This window comes from Leptidea sinapis, chromosome 12 (assembly GCF_905404315.1).
Source record: "Leptidea sinapis chromosome 12, ilLepSina1.1, whole genome shotgun sequence".
Taxonomy (NCBI): Eukaryota; Metazoa; Arthropoda; class Insecta; order Lepidoptera; family Pieridae; genus Leptidea; species Leptidea sinapis.
Window position 1 is genome coordinate 7,392,733 of NC_066276.1, and position 18,152 is coordinate 7,410,884.

General features: G+C 35.1%; 1 protein-coding gene across 3 annotated transcripts in view; it reads right to left on the reverse strand.

Annotated features, from left to right (window-relative positions):
* Positions 1-6,410: 6,410 nt before the first annotated feature.
* LOC126967180 (F-box only protein 28) overlaps positions 6,411-18,152 on the reverse strand; it is a 29,444-nt gene continuing 17,702 nt past the window's right edge. For 2 of the 3 annotated variants that reach the window (XM_050811656.1, XM_050811657.1), the window contains exon 8: positions 6,411-17,710. In XM_050811656.1, coding sequence (XP_050667613.1) covers positions 17,444-17,710 — 267 coding nt within the window. In that variant the 3' untranslated portion in view covers positions 6,411-17,443. The remainder of the gene's footprint in view (positions 17,711-18,152) is intronic. The other variant, XR_007729939.1, reaches the window with a different exon arrangement.

The following is an 18,152-nucleotide window of genomic DNA, read 5'->3' on the forward strand; positions in this document are numbered from 1 at the left end:
TTTACCTTAGTTGGCCGATCCTCGAAAGGAAACACCCACTGAGCTGATTGTCTTTTGGTTTCGGGTTCGTAGCAATACATCCAGCTTTCATCACTCGTGAAGATGTCAAATATAGCATTTGAGTCACCGCCGTTGATCTTATCTAACATTTGGCGACACCAGTCCATGCGAAGGTGTTTCTGGTCGTCGGTTAAAGTATGGGGAATCCATCTGGTACAAAGCTTCCTGACGCCTAAATGTTCGTGTAATATTTTTTGAACTTGACTCATACCAATGCATAGGCTTGGCCGTATCTGCTGATAGGTACTCTCTTATCTTCCTCTATCAAGCGTCGCACAGCACTGATGTTATCTTCAGTAGTCGCTGTTAAAGGACGTCCCTCGCGTCCTCAGTGAGACTGCTACGTCCACGCTTAAACTCGTTAAACCAATTGTAAATAGTGGCACGAGATGGGGCTTCATTAAGTAATTCTAATCGCAGCCTATCATAGCTTTGTTGTTGAGTAAGCCCACAACGAAAGTCATAATACATCATTGACCGAATATTTTCTCGCGTTAGGTTCATTATCACGTGTAACAAGAGTTTTAGATTTGCCGCAAATTCACAGAAACAAATGACAAATGACAATTTTAATTGAGTGCATACCTTTTAATAAAGATATTATTGATTGAAACACACACTAGAAAATTTGTGGAAACCAGGGGATTTTTTTACTGTCAATCTTAAAACTTGTTTGAGAATCCAAATTATCGTGACGTAGGTATAAGAGCATGTAATAACCGCTAAAACTTCAAAAAATATTAGGATCTATTATAGATGACGACCAGTTTTCAGGTCTTAAGAAGTCAGAAACATTAGTTTCCAATTACGGTTGTGTGGATCAAGCTTTATGACCCGGTCCTGTGTCATGCTAATGTCATTGTTTGTTATGCAACATGGTGTTGTTAAGAGCTTCAACCAGCTTCTCAAGAATCGTATCTTGAACTACCTGTGCCGAAGTTTTGATAGCTTTTTCACAAAAATATGGTTCAGTCACCCCTGGATAGCTAACACCACCACAAAGTCACTGAAGTCGGATAACGCCCACGTTATACTCTGCTGACTAATTGAGAAGCTGAAGAGCTTTGAGCATAAACTTGATCATTCTGTCTTTTTAAATGTTCCTTGATAGTAAACAATCTCTCCTCAGTAAAAATATTTATGTAAAAGTACAATTGAATAGACTGGTAAAGACCATATGATATTCGGTTGAATCTCCTCTTGAGCTCCAAATCCTAAGTCTTCTATTAAGATATGCGACACGGTTCTTGGTGCTTATATTCATTTACCAAGATAAGATCTTTTGCTTTCGGATAAAATTTTTTCGAAATCTTTCCTTGACTTCTTTATAAAAGGATAGCCTCCTTTTTAGCACGAGTACTATGTGGCCTTTCTTTTTCTGTTACAAACAGAGACGCTTTTATTCTATCAATCAACAGGGGATGAAAAGTTAAAATAATTGTACTTACTCCACACGTACTTTGTGTAATGCTATCACAGGAATTCTGTTCTCTTATTGTCCCTGCCCACTCAATTTTTTATCACAAGAATTTCGATCTCATGTTGGCGCGAAAATAAGAAAAAAGAAATTCAATTTCAAATATATTTATTCAAAAAGGATTTAAAATCACTTATTGAACGTCAAAAACTATCCATTCGAAATAGTATTCCTCAGATAATGAAAAGATTGAAGTGATAACTTCTTAAGGGATGGTAAACCGCTTCGTAATGTAACGCGTAACGGCATCTGTCAATAAGGCTTACCTTTCTTTCACGCATACGGCAGCTGTTGTTTGTGGTAGGCTTCTCCTATCTCGCTCTAACCAATTGTTTCTTTTATAAAATAATGATACTAATAATGTACATACACAAAATTCTAATGTACCCACTTATTCAAGAATTGTAACTAAGAGTAAAATATATTTTATAATCAATAAAAAAAAATCTTAATGAATCACCTTTCCTTACATAATTTTATTAATGTACATTAAATTTAAGTAATAACCTAAGCTTTTCTAAAGATAAACAATTTCAATATAAATAGTTCAACTTATATTAGTTTAAGTTATCACTTCTGATGGGCGTCCCGAGACGCACATGTTTTTTTTATTTTCTATAGTAGTTACTTGTACCAATTTCTAATAAGAGAAGTAGGTTATAAAAAAGACAAATACAGTTCTGACTCAAGACTCCAGGTACTATTGAAATAAGATATTAAATATAGATGCACAAATTAAATTTGAAAACAAAATGTATGAAGATGCGGGACTCGAACCCGCAACCTCTCACGTTCCGTGCGAGCGCAGTTCCACTGAGCCAACCGTTCCAGTGACGTCAAATTCAAATGTATTATGGTAACGATGTACAATGGGTGACGCTGACCACATTAAACATATAGGTACATTGCCATCAATATTATCGTAGGCGGTAAAGATTGAATTTACTTTTTTTTATTTATATTATTTTATTTATTTATTCACTACAAATAGTTAATGACGATCTCGTAGTGGTTTGTAACCTTAACTTAAAATAAGGGTAACGGGGGTTGAATCCCGGTGAGTGCAAACATTTGTATTATGAATATGAATGTTTGTTTGCGAGTCATGTTCTAACATATTTTTTTATGTATCGTCCACGGACGAGTAAAAAAAGGACTCCGCGCCGTGATATTGAAGCACCTTAATACTAGTGTGTGTGCGGTTACGGGGGATACCAGTTACACAATTTTTTCTCCCGTAAATAATCATATATGGCCACAAATACATTTATAGTATCGTTTTTACACTTTTTCACAACTCATGACGGCATTTTTAAATATTTTTTTTTGACGCAAACTGATCTGTTTCAGACAATGGCAAATCTCATAATGGCGGCTGATCGGCTTGTATTAGTGTAAGTGTGTGCGTGGGGCTATGTATTTACACGTTTACCCAGCTTGTTTTGGTGCTACACTGTTATGTCAGGTGACACGGAGTCCTTATTTTTTTACTCGTCCGTGGTATCGTCATTAATTATTTAGTCACAAAAAATTAACAGGTAAGTTTTAATACGTAGCGGTCAAATGATATTAGTTCTACCTTCTAAAATATACTTAGGAGTTTTTATTAGAGTTTTTTTATAAGGTGAACACACTTAGCTACCGAACGTTAGTTCAGGGTCACTTGGTGGTGCTTTGTAACACAGTAGGTACATTAAAACGGGGGAACTCCAAACTTGTGGGTCAACATATCTATCTATAAATATTACTAGCTTTATATTCGACTTCAACTGCCTATCACGCTCTTAGGATCGTTATTTGTGAAAGATGTGAAACATCTCTGCTGGCGCCATATTTCATTTTCTCATTTCGGAACGAACTTGTAACTGTCAGCGTCAACGTCAATTGTCAAGTACTCGTTTCCAATCCCCACTTCCTCATTCCTCTCCCCCTACCTCGTCCTGCACTCACTCGTCGGTGGAGCACAAGCTCACACGCTTGCGCAACGCTTCGCGACCCGCGTATTCAAGTAATGTCATGGCGAATGCGCCACCTAACCTCATCAGTGACCTAAACACCAAACACGAACTAAACGCAGAAGAATGTATTTACATAAAGGCCAATTTGATTCCCCCGGGGGCTGCACAGGAGTACCAGCATTTACCATAGTCCATATCAGTTCCCTCCGTCCCTATATATCTTTCCTCACCAGCACACCCAATCCCAAAAAATAATACAAAATAAGATGCAAAATTATTAAACATATCTAAAGCTCACTGGTGATCGGCCTCGAATAAGATGTACCTTGGCAGGCGCACAGACATACACAGACACGGAGTAATCCTATAATGGTTCCGGCATATGCATATAACACATCATTTTAAGTACTATCCCAGCCATCCCAAGAACATTGGAAACGACATCCATTTTGTTGGGATAATATTATAACCGGCGGCCATTTTGGATTTTGAAAATGATCAATGCTCTCTACCACCCTGAGAACCTTAGTGTTACGATACGGCCGTCTTGTGGTGTGTGAACCGACATAGCTTTTACCACCGGGTAAAATTATCGATTCGAATCTCTATTTCCAGCAACTGAATGAAGTGATCAATAGTAAGAGTGTGGTCTTTCATCACGATTATACTAAACCACACACATGTTTAGTCACTCAGCTAAAATTAAGACTTTGGCTGGGAGGTGTCAACGTATCCGTCATATGGCCCTGACCTTGTACCTTCAGATTACACCTGTTTCATTTCTTCAAAATTCTTTAGGCAGTGCCAGGTTAACAACAGAATACTGCCAAAATTACATGTCGCGCTTTTTTCATCAGATGTCTCAAAAATCCTACAGCAACGGAATCATCTCCTAGCTCCATCTTTTTTTTTAAATCGTTTCAGCTACAATATATTACGTAGAGTGATGTAACAAAAATACTTTCCGCCTTACCCGAGTAAGAAAAAAAAGTAATGTAAATTAATACGTAAAAACAAGAGCTATTGAGTACAGTAATTCCATCAATCCACACACACCTTAAATAATGTAAAGATACTTTGCGAGCATTTTATTATTTAGAAGTTGAACATTCGGAAAATATATTATCTTTAAATTATGCTGCCAAACAGAGTCACTTTTGTTGGTGAATCACAAAAATAAAAGAAAAAATAAAATAAAAAAAAAATATGTAAAAGAAGGACAAACGAGCGTACGGGTCACCTGGTGTTAAGTGATCACCGCCGCCCACATTCTCTTGCAACACCAGAGGAATCACAGGAGCGTTGCCGGCCTTTAAGGAAGGTGTACGCGCTATTTTTGACGGTACCCATGTCGTATCGTCCTGGAAACATCCGTCCGTGGAAGAAAACTCCTTGAAAACCGCACTGTGGACGACCGCCACACATCCAGATGGTGGCGTGTCGTGCGAAGGTGGAATTTGGCGGCAGAAATCAGGTATAACTCTGAATCATGAATTAAGAACATGCTTCAAAACAGTCACTTGTTGGTTACTGTTTAATACAGACCTCCAAGTGACATACCAAGAGATGTATTTCAGCAGTGTTGATTAAAAGCAAGCGCTCAAATTCAGCACCTATATAAAAGCGAAAATAAAAGCGACCGTTATTTGGCAATTCCGTAGAATCTGAGGTAAGACATGGGGGACAGGGGCGTAACTACCGCCGTATATCAATTATACGGGGGCCGCCGACATGCGTAAGCAAAGATTAATAAAACTTGCTGCTTGACGAAAATAAGGCAAGAAGAGTGTTTATCTAAATTGAATTATTTGTAAAAATGTTGGAAAAAGTGACCGACAGATAATTATGATGGATAAATATTTCTTTTAATTTTATGCAAATTTTTAATTATGTGAGAAATCTTTACTCTTCATAAGGGCTATAATTTTTATACGGGGGCCCGCCAAGGCACGCTACGTCACTGATGTGGGACCAACACAAACATACAAATGTTACATTTCAGTCAACTCTATTAATAATGTTTCACAACAGATAGTTGAATCGTTCGATATTCTGCAGTTTTCAACTAATTTTCTCAACTGACATAACTTAATCACTATGACTGCTAACTTCATGTACACTATGTCAGCATAATTATATTCATCTTTACCCTTTGTATCTGCCTTAAAAGGCATTTATTTTCTCAAAATTGATTCCTTTAGAATTCTTTTTGATGTCATTTCTAATATACTAAATACTACTACCGCTTCGGAAACAAATGGCGCTCTGAGAGAGAAGCGGCACAAGAAACTCTCCCAGCATTCTTTTTTTGAGCTCTTTTCAATGAAAATATACGATATGGTACAGTCATTTCTATCGCTATAAAATAATCATAATCTAGTCCCAGGCTGTCCGATCTTTTAGATATTCAGCTGTAGAGTAAAAGGACTTACGACAGAGCCATTTTTATAGCTTTATTATAAAAGTGTATACATTTACCCTTAAAGCTATTATGTATCCTATGAAGCCTACTAGAATTAGTTACAAGCAATCCCTTATTCATAGTGTTATAATAAAGAACATCACTATTAAGAGCAAAAAGTTTTGAAAAAGTTCTTTGGTCTGAGTATTTCTACTACGGCTGATGATAAAGTTGTGTAGGAATTAGAGATTTCAACACATAAGACTCAATATGCGGTGTATTTCCCGCAACGATGACCATTAAACCACAGGACCCACAGTGTTAGCTGATGTTTTCGAGTTCACTACATATAGTAGGGAATCACCGGGATGACAAACCTGAATATCTATAGAACCTAAAAGCAGAATAATTAAGCTAAGTTTCGCAGGAATATTGACTGTCTATGACTCGTTCGTTCGTTCAGATTTCTTGTTACCGCTGAAATAAAAATACAGTATGAAATAAAACAAAGCAGTGGACTTCACACATTTATTGTATTTTTGTCTAATAAAAATACTATATTTTATAACTACCATATAATATGATATCTACAGCAATTGACAATCTTGCTGATTGTTGCCGATCAGAGAACAAAATATCCAAACATCTTTAATAGACGATTTTTCGAACACTATTCATATATATAACTTAATTAACATCCCTATCGGTATAAGAAATAAATTTATCGCCAAATTATACCACCATTCAATGGATTTATGTATGTATTGCACTATTGAAACATTAGTTTGACGATATTTTCGTTTCAGTAGACAACTTTTTTATTATTGTTAACGTATTTGAATTTTTAAATTCCACATTATTGTGCATTAAGTACTACATAGATTTAGGCACGTTTTAAATATGATTCTTAATTAAATTTAAACATCCACGTATATTTTAAGTTAAGAATGTCTGATTAAATACATTCTTAACATTTTGTTTTTTATATTTATAATAATAGAAGGCCAAATCAGCACAAAACTTTATCATTCTAATTATAATATTCGACAAACCAGCACAATTACCTGCTACTGTTATCGCATAAAGTATTACTTAAAACTACTTTTATTTACACAAAGACAACTAAAAATTGGCTAAATCATAGCAAGAGTTGGAACTCATATGAGAGACATATGTCACGTCACAAAGATAAAAGCGAAATCAATTCATTATATTATCAATATACTGAATATTAAATCTAACTTAAATGATATTCCGCTGGAAGATAGAGATTTAAGTGTTTGATACACCCTTTGTTTTATTAAACTCTTCACATTTAAAGCATATAAATATAAGCCAAGTGTAAAGAACGATCCAATAGGCCGATCATGTCACAGTTAAAATTGTTTTTGTATTACAAAATAAATCTTAAGCGTTTTCGATTTTGAAAATCATGTGTTGTGATATAAATAGAAAAATTGCACAAAAAATAAATCGCTATAGTATTATTCATTAAATGTTGTTTTTTCACATCTACCCGCAAATCAAATTTAATATAAACATTTGTATTGTTATCCCTTAAAACTTACAACTCTAACAATGTGAAACATTCTACGGTTCTACACACAACATACACGGTATGTACAGCAGTTATAACTACAATATACAAAAATACGTAACACATACAATTAAGTCAGTTGTTGACATGATGTTGATCATTTTTGCTATTCGATGCACTCTGTACGAAGTACATGCATTTATAGCCTGGTACTTTGGCTGATAATATAACATTTTGGCAACAACCAAATAAATAAGAATGAATAATCTTCTTTGCATAAGACACCCATTGTGTATGTATGACACGTACGTTTCAAGAGGATTTTCTTAATACAGCCGTATGTACGGCGATGCGATAACAAGCACTTTGGTAACTATTTATATCATGCATTCGTGCTATATTTTGTTTTGACATTTCAGATACAATATAGTAGATTATTTCATTAATGGCAATGTAAATGAACAATGTTAGGCACAATGTTATGTTATGAGAGACGGCTGATAGGTTCGCGACCTTCGATACTAGCGATGACTCATCAGCTCGTTACCTTTAGCACTAATTGTGAGACTCATTGTTATTACAAATAACACCCCTATTTATATTACGAGGAAATTGGAAATTGTCGCAATTTAACAGACTTGTGATCAAATTCCTTGTTACAAAAATAACACGAAAAAAAAAATCGTTTTGAAGAGTATCATCATATAATAGTAGCGGTGATGGTAAACAAGAGCAGAGCTAGGAGGACAAGGAGTACGAGAATAAAAGTAGAAAATAATACCGAATTATCGAAGAATAAATTATGAAAAAAGTTGGTGAGAGTTTAAATGAACATTTGCACATGAAAGTGTCCGCTGGGTACTGTGATTGCTGAAACCACTCGACACCTGGAGTGTTGTGAAGATTATTTGTGTTGACCCGTATTTGTTGTAGTTTGTGGTATTTATCGACGTATTACGGTACTGAATGGTCAGGTAACAATCATAACATATTGTAAGACGTCGCTACTGGCATTTATACAAGACCTGTGTTCCTAAAGTGGTCTGAAAGCGTTCACTCAATTTATGTTCTATGGGTTATAACATCGACGCTGCAAGATTGTGATGGTTGATGAAACTTGGATTCGTCAACATGTTACCGAGTTTAAACAAAAGACGATGAATGGAAAAAGTAAGGCAACCGAGGAATTACAAAAGTGCTATAGTCAGCGTGATGATTATGGCCATCATCAATAGGAAAGAATGTTATGATTGAGGGATTATGGGACCACAATTAGTAGCTAGTATTACGCTAATTTACTGGGTCAGGCATAATTTACAGAAGAATTATGGGAACATTTGGACGACAGTGAGATGAAGGGCCTTACAAAACCATTTTGAAGAGAAATCTAAAGAATATTACGCAGTAAAATAAATGCATTACTGTAGTGTCTTGACATCTAGTCTGAAATAAATATGTGTTAACAATCATTGTCACTAACACAATGCTGCTAAATTAAATAAAAAACACAAATTTGTTTTTCCTTTGATGTGTCCATACATAATTTGTATAAGAGAATTTATTTACGCACGGTTTGACAGTTCTGCTGTGAAACAATTTCATTACGACAGCAGGGTGCATATTTTACGAAGGTAATTTTTGATGTTATAATTTGTTTGACAAATTCATATAAAAACATTATTTTATTTATTATATACAGAACAACGTGTCGGGTCAGCTAGTATAAAATAAAATGGAACGCCATAACACACTCTAACATTATTGTAAACTTTATTGGCCTGTTTATTAATTATCTATTATTATTATGTGTACCCAAGGAAGTAAGTAAATAATCACTTGAAAATCTTTACTTTTTAACCGACTTCAAAAAAGGAGGAGGTTCTCAATTTTTTTTTTATGTTTGTTACCTCAAAACTTTGGACTGGGTGAACCGATTTTGATATTTCTTTTTTTATTTGAAAGCTGGTGCTTCCCATGTATAAATTGCAATTGTATAAAAATACGCAATTTTTGTTTACTTTTTAGTGCATATTATATCTATTGTTTTGGAATAGTGTTTTCTTTTTTCGTTATTTTTTTTTATTCATGAAGACCTTAGATCGCAAACTTATCGGCCGTCCCTCCTTTTACATGAGAATTGAGTACATTTTTATATGTAAGTGTATGAATAGTTCAAACATACAACAGAAAACACAACAAAATACCTATTACATACTAGTTATGTGCGTATTAAAATTTTAATGCTCTAAATTATCATGATAGTCCTTACTAAATGTAGATATGAATAGCATATTCCTTATTTCGTTTAAAAAATTACGAAATAACGAAATAAAGTAACTGAGGGTTTTGCCAAATCCGTATATATTTTAAAATTTCAATTGAAAGGTACTTCTTACATATAATATCATTTTATTGATAGTTAAGTTTTCCCAACATTGTATCCTTGAAGAATGACGGTGATTATGCCAGATCATGCGCGGTAATGATGAGAATTAATGGCCCGCAAGTAAAATAAACGACAATCGAGAGTGTCAGCCCGAAGAGGTAAGAGCCAAGGCTGCGAATCATTCCATTAAATTATTATATTATTCAACGAGACAATATGAAAATGATCACAAGAAAAAGGACGCATAGATTTTCTTGTTTCGACTATACAGTTATATAACCAAAGCTGGCAACATCTACTCAAATTACAAAGTACTCAAACTAACTACTACTCGGTTTTGAATTAAAATTTTAAAAACTCTAATCTACTCCACTACTCCAGTTTTAGTAAGGTTAGATGGATTGTGAATCTTTTTTCTTATATAAAATGGGTCAAACGGGCAAGATACTTAACATCGTTAGACCGAAGGTTATTCGAGGGCGGGTTGTAATTATGACCGAAGGTACTCTTTAAAGAGTCCAAATTTTTATAGTAATAAAGGCCGAGCTCTTCAAATTAAGATTTTTTAGTGGTAATATCAGGTTGACTTGAAATAAAGTGGAGGCATTAAGATGTTTTGAAAAAAATTTAAAAAAAATAAGAAAATATGTAGTTCATTTAAAAGGACATCCGGTTTTAACTACTACTTAAAACTAAAAAGGCAAAAACCTTGTTATTAAACCGATAGTCCTTCGCATAGAAATATTATTATTAATTTCAAATTTAAATATAAACGACTCGGCTATTTTTAATCACAATATTTAATATACAATTAGAACAGAAAGAATCCTTTGACACTACAACTATACCATGCCACCGAAGGGCCTTTGCAAGGTAATATAAAAGTTTGCTTTGGACTCCTGGTTGGAATTCACACAGAATCGAGTAAATAATTGTGTAGGAATGTTCAATGATAATTTAAATTTAATAACCATTTATAATTAAAGTGGTAAACTTAAACATTACTAATATTATTTGAGATTTTTTTACCTAGACATAGTGTGCGCCCATATTGAATGACGAAATGGCAAACATTGACAGCTGACACTTTTTTCTTTTACTTAAGAACTCTCTATTCTTCTTCTAAAAGTCATCCACTAATTATTAACTTTTTTACTACGCGCCAGTATTATAATTTGAACGAGGTATTGGTCCCTTTAAAGGTACCGTTGGCGTTAAATGTATCGGCCCTAATGACTATGATTATTTGGTCCATTTAGAGGGACCACAGGGCTTACAAGGTTATGTGATGAGGCAACAGCCCAAGGACATCCGCAAAAGATGATCAAGAGATGCGTAGCCAGCATTTAAGTTGGGAATATGCTCTATGATTGAGGGTCCCTAACGACTATTCCCAATATTCAGTCTATCTCCGGTTGTGGCCTACTGGTAAGATGAAAAATCGTAACTATCGTTGACTTTTTTGTTGACCAATTAACTTATCGACGGTAACTCATCTTATCCGTACACGCTGTAATGGGACGACTTACAGCTTACCAGCGTTGTATGGAAATTGCAATTCACGCGTGAATAAGGCGATAGGAATGCCTTTTTTTTATGGATAGAAGGACAAACGAGCGTACGGGTCACCTGTTGTTAAGTGATCACCGCCGCCCACATTCTCTTGCAACACCAGAGGAATCACAAGAGCGTTGCCGGCCTTTAAGGAAGGTGCACGCGCTTTTTTTGAAGGTACCCATGTCGTATCGTCCCGGATACACCGCACAAGGAAGCTCATTCCACAGCTTTGTAGTACGTGGAAGAAAGCTCCTTGAAAACCACACCGACTTATCGGGTATATTAGGACAGCTTCAGATTATTGACAGTAGAAGGTAGTAATTTATCTCTATCTGTTGATAGTATATTGGGAACGGCGGTAAGTCGTATCGGTTCTGGAAATCTGCAGCCGATAATTGATTCCACAAAGTGGGTGTGCGAGGCAAGAAGTTCCTCGCAAAATGCGCCGTTGCAGAAACCCGGACTTCAACATTATGCGGGTGTAATTTCGCATTTTCGACGTAATGTCAGGTTGTGAAATTCGGCAGCTGGTATGAACCCGCACAGCACCTCTGAGCACTCCCCGTGATAAATGCGGTAGAGAATGCAGAGAGAACCCACATCTCTACGCAACGCCAAAATTAAAACAAGTACAAATTGTTCATGGTATTGTTTTTGGTATAGTATGGTTTGTGATCCTTCATGGTTATGATATATTTTACTTGTCAATTCGGGCACTAGATCCGATACCACGCTGTGGTACGATGCGATAGACTATTAAAACTGACGGTAAATACGTAAGTAGTTTTTCTTTCATTTCTGATAATTAAATACATGAACTAAAGCTGCACTGTAGCAGTCAGCTTCGTTCGAGTAATTAAGTTGGTAAAAGGAATTTAGGCGAGCTTCTTATGTGAGTCCATCGCTACTGGACAAAATAAAAAACATCTCGATGTATTTATAACAGTGTCAAGAACGAAACAATAACTGTCTCGAGTGACGTATCGTTCATAAATCGTGGTATTAATTGTTTAGATTTGACAGTGCGACATTTCAAGTCAATTTTCACATATACACATATTGGGGTTGAGCAGGTTATCAACTGTAAAGTAGATCCTGTAGATGGAGCCACAACCTGAGAGTTGAACAATAACTCTCCTTGGTACTCATAAAATTGACCTCGCGTAAAAGAGACCGACGTGTGTACGGCTTAAGTACATTTTTTTTTTTATGTAATAGGAGGACAAACGAGCGTACGGGTCACCTGGTGTTAAGTGATCACCGCCGCCCACATTCTCTTGCAATACCAGAGGAATCATAAGAGCGTTTTGCCGGCCTTTAAGGAAGGTGCACGCGCTTTTTTTGAAAGTACCCATGTCATATCGTCACAGAAACACCGCACAAGGAAGTTAATTCCACAGCATTGTAGTACGTGGAAGAAAGGTCCTTGAAAACCGCACCTTGGAGGAGCGTCACACATCCAGATGGTGGGGATGAAATCCTAATTTGTGGCGTGTCGTGCGAAGGTGGAATTAATTATATTGTGGAACCTCTAAAATTGTCACTCATATAATTCAATGCACCTTCTAAATTAGGAGTCAGTTCAGTCAATTAGTATATTAATCTCTTAAAACTATTCGCGATTTGGAAATCCTGTCGGCACATATAAAAGTGGAATAAATAATTATAGTCTGTGATAAAACCGAGTTGTGAAATAAATAAATAGTGTTAACACTTAAAACCAAGAAAGCCGGGACACAACATTGTTGATATGTCTCAAGTGGCATGATGTTTATTAGTTATTATGTTGATTAGTTATGTAGTTAATTTATGTGTTGACGCTACACTATATATCATGTCACAAAATATTCAATTTACAGTTGTATGTATAATAACGATAAATATATTCATATGTACATTACACGAGACTCTATTTACAAATAAGACGTTCCGTTAATTAACTCTATTCACATTGATTTACAATACTACTGTTATTATGTAGGACTGCGTAGTAGGTACATATAACAAAAAAAAAATTAGTTTGTATATAAAAAGCACGAATGGACTTTGGGTCTATCGATGCTGTTTCAGAAATATTATCGCAGTGGAAACCTTTTCTATTGTAATTCTCACACAAAGTACTATTAATAATATCATGTGATATAATAGTATTTACAAACCATTACGCGATTTGAAGTGCGTCTAATGTATCTGGAATTACACAAAGATTTTGGAGTTTTACGGGTAGTGAACGAATATTTTTTTTCTTGTGAGGTTAGTGACGAACAAGCACGTAACACAATACTCTTACATAAACATTTTTTATTTTTTAAAGTGATAACCGAAACTTCTGTTTCCTTTTCCTCACAAATAAAATTTTAAAACAAAATTATGAAAGAAGCGGAATCTAAAGTAGATCCTGTAAATGAAAGCACAACTTGAGAGTTGAACAAGAAATACAGGATTTATCAAAGATACGTCACTCCAACGGTTGGCTCAGTGGAAGAGCGCTCGCACGGAAAGCGAGAGGTCGCGGGTTCGAGTCCTGCATCGTTCATAAATTTTGATTTCAAATTTAATTTGTGCTCTTACCTAATATTTTATCAACAGTGAAATGAGCCGAGCAACATAAGTAGTACAATTTTTAAGAGAAAAACGCCCAACTGATGATAATAAGCAACATGGCAGATGTTTGTCAAAGCAGTTTGGGTCATATATCGGATCATAAAATAACCATAGAGGTAACATACCCCGAAAATTTACTTATCAATATGTATTCGCCAAAAAGATCTTAGAAAGTTTCTCACATAAAAAATATTTTTAAACGCGATAACAACATAACTTCAAAGATGAAGAAAGGGATTCTTGAATGGAGTAGGAAAATATTAGTAATAAATACTCTTCCGATTCTCGAAGGTATCATTCAAATAGAAAAAATGAGTCCCGTCAACTGTCCCAAAATTATGAAACGGCCGCACGATCACGTGAAAATAAATAATATAAATAAACACTAAACATATGACAAATATAACTTGTATGCTATAGATATTTTCTTCTTTCTTGCTTCAGTTTATCTTTAGGAAGCTACTTAAGAATTCTGTCTTGCCTAAATAATATAAAATATTTGATGGCCCATGTTTTGTTATACAATACTTTAGCAAATAAGTGATGTTATGTGCTGTAGATTTTATAAAATATATATATATGTATATATATATATATATATAATGCCCTCATTATTCAGCTGAAAGTAAAATCTATATACAGGTGTCCCAAAGTTATGGGACATGAAGAGAAAGTACCTTAAATATGGAAGATAGGCTATTTTACTGAAAGAAGACTTTGTTATTTTTAAAAGTTAGTACTTCTGCATTCAAAGATTTTCTAAAAATTACTTGCCTCGTCTGGGAATCGAACCGACTTAAATGTAGAAAAAAAACACCCCTACTTTTATGATGCCAATCGAAAGAATGGCCAAAAACTAATTACTCTTCTACTACTAGATGTCTGTCAAACGGTCATCAAATTAACCAAACGGCACTCTGATCTGGAGTATATAATAAAAATGTAAAAATCGATATCGTTAGATAGTTACCCAAAGTGTTAGTAAAATATATACTCAAAGCAGACCACAGAAAAAAAACGAATTAGCAAATAAAAGGAACGTAGTGTAAATACAATACGATATTAATTTTGGCCTACGGACATGCATTGAGTGCCATTAAATAAAAAATAAAAAATTCACGTTAATTCTAATTGCGTTATTTTACAATAGTAAATCAATTTTGCTTATTTATCTTAAAGAAACAAGATAATATAATAAATAGTATTATGATGTTTATATACCCCCTTATTCATAACAGTCTGCTCACTTAAAGCATTGCTAATTCTCACTCTGTCTTCTTCTATTGGCCTAAGTCAGAATGAGAAAAAACACTCCTTAGCGGCTGTTTAAAGTTAGCGGACCATTATGAATAAGGGGGTTAGTGTTTTGTGATGTATGCCTTTTTCGTCCACTATAATTTGTTTTGTAACCTAATTTAATAAGTATTTTTATGATATTAAAACAGATTGGCCATTTGGATGTAAAACTGAAACTGTGTGTTATATCCTTTACCAAGCCTAGCTCTTTCAATAAGTACACGCGCTAAATCAAAGTCTGGTTGAGTACGGAAAAGTCGCAAATGGCCTTTGGAGAGCTGAAGGAACCTGTCAAAATGAGTTCAGATTCAGAAATCTTGTTTAGGGAGTATTCCTTATCCCTCATACATAAGGACAATGGCCGAGGGTTTATTGATGTCCAAATGAAGGTAAACTCCCATTTTCGTGAAGACCTACACTCACTGTGACACTAGAGTTAAACGATGACGAGCCGTCATTTACAATCCTATTCAGAATTCTCTCGAACTTCTAGGCCGAGGCTCCTGTCCTCAATGACCCTCCAACGGCCTCCAATATTCGAATAGTAATTATAATACGATGTAAATTCCTACATATATCATAAATGTGAATGTAAGTTTGTCTGTTACGCTTTCACGCCTACACGAATGAACCAATTTCGATGATATTCAGTACATAGATAGACTAGAGCTTGGGAAAGGACATAGGCTACCTACCAAAAAAGGCTTGGAGGGGTTGAAATAGGGGATGTAAGTCTGTATGGAAGTTCGACATTATCGAAGATGACACCATGAAATGTATTTAGGCACTTGATAAGGTATAAATATTTTTTCTAGTGTTTTAGAAATTTCGACAAGTGTGGCGATGAAAGTTCGTATGAAAGTTCAAACAGACTCACGTTTTCACGCCTTACTCCGAATTCGATTGTGATTATATTTTGTGTAAAAATAGACGCATACCTTTTGTTGTTAAAAAGGGCATGAAGTTGAAATAAGGGATGAAAGTTTACATAGAAATTCGTCATTTTCGGATATAAACTATGAAACATTGCTTTAGGTACTTGATAAGAAGTAAACAATCATTTATCTGGAGATGGACTAGGAGATGAAAGTCTACGCAGACGAAGTCACGGATAAAAGCTAGTATTTTCATATATGTAAAAAGTTTTTTGAAAAATTTTATTAAACAACTCTTCATTAGTTACAAGATTTTTCGGCAACAAATAAAAAAATACTCATTGTAACCATTATCTGGCTCTATTATTTAAAAAAAATTATATGAATATAAAGAAAGGCCAGTCAGAGAATAAACATTCAATAATGTTCACATCTTTTTTGTCACTGTTTAGTTAGATGACCACAGTACAGTCATAGGAAAAATATATATTACTTTATATATCTTCTGCTTCAATTTTATTTTGTGAAGGGAACAGTTTCTTAGTTATTATCATCATGCAGGCATATTAAAAGCATGCAAAACCTGTCAGATTAAAATTAATTTTAAAAGTCAGTAATTAGACCTGTCTTAGTAGTTTTGTTTTAAATATTACTTTTCAATTAAAGGATTTGCAAAAATCACGAATTGAAAACCTTTGAACAATAAATAGGGATTGGTGAATAACCAATCTGGTAATTTTTATTGTCATAAAATATTTTTTATTTTATAGCATCTTCGCATTACTAAATCTTTAATTAAAGTCAGCAGATAGCCCTAAAATAATTATTTGAAAACAAAAGTTACTAATTTGCATCCTAATAGGTTTTCAAAATGTATGCATATATTCATATATGTTTTCATTTGATAACTGTCATCAGATTTTAAATAGTGATTTATTACAGAAAGCATACATTGAAAACAAAAACTGTATCACACAGCCGCAACTGACAAAAGTTGTTGAAATTAGACTTCACATAAACAGGGATTAATTTTTTTCAAAATTAGTTTCTTCAGAATAAAGTAACAAAACCCAAAGGCCCGCTTCACGAAATACAAAATAAAAAAAAACAACACAAAAACACATGTGAATGAACTACTTGAAATAAGAATGTAATCCTCGATGGGATTATTACTGTATTTTAACTTCGGCTGTACCAATGCAACAGATTATCCATCAATTAGTGAATTGTTTTGTACTTGAGCGTTGCTGATACATTAATTAATTACCCAGCCGTACTTGTTTGTTGCTGCATCAATGTTTCTTGGGTCTGGTGAGGCGCCGTTTCTTGCGTTCGGGCGTTGTGTTGCTGCTGTTGCTATTGCTGTTGGTATCAGCGGAGGCGCGACGGCGGCCGGGCGCAGTGACGGGCGCAGTAGGGGCGACCTCGTCCCCACCACCAGTCTCCTTCCTCTCCTTCACAGGTACTTCAGTAGGAATCTCGATAACGCTACACACGTCCTCTTTGCTGCCGCTTGCTTTTTCTGTTTCGTTCTCTTCCATGCCCGATCCCGATGGCCACTGTCAATTAAACAATTCAGAATTTTCATCACCACATACTGAGTAGAACAAAATTCAATAATCAGTGATGCATATTTTTGATATATAGATACATAGATTTATTAGTAGGGCAATAAATAAGATTTAATCAAAGATATAATACCAGTGGGAGGCTCCTTTGCACAGGATGCCGGCTAGATTACGGGTACCGCAACGCCGCCTATTTCTGCCGTGAAGCAGTAATGTGTAAACATTACTGTGTTTCGGTCTGAAGGGCGCCGTAGGTAGTGAAATTATGGGCAAATGAGCCTTAACATATTATGTCTCAAGATGACGAGCGCAATTGTAGTGCCGCTCAGAATTTTTGGGTTTTTCAAGAACCCTGAACGGCACTGCATTGTAATGGGCATGGCGTATCAATTACCATCAGCCGAATATTATTTCATTTAAGAAAAAAATTATC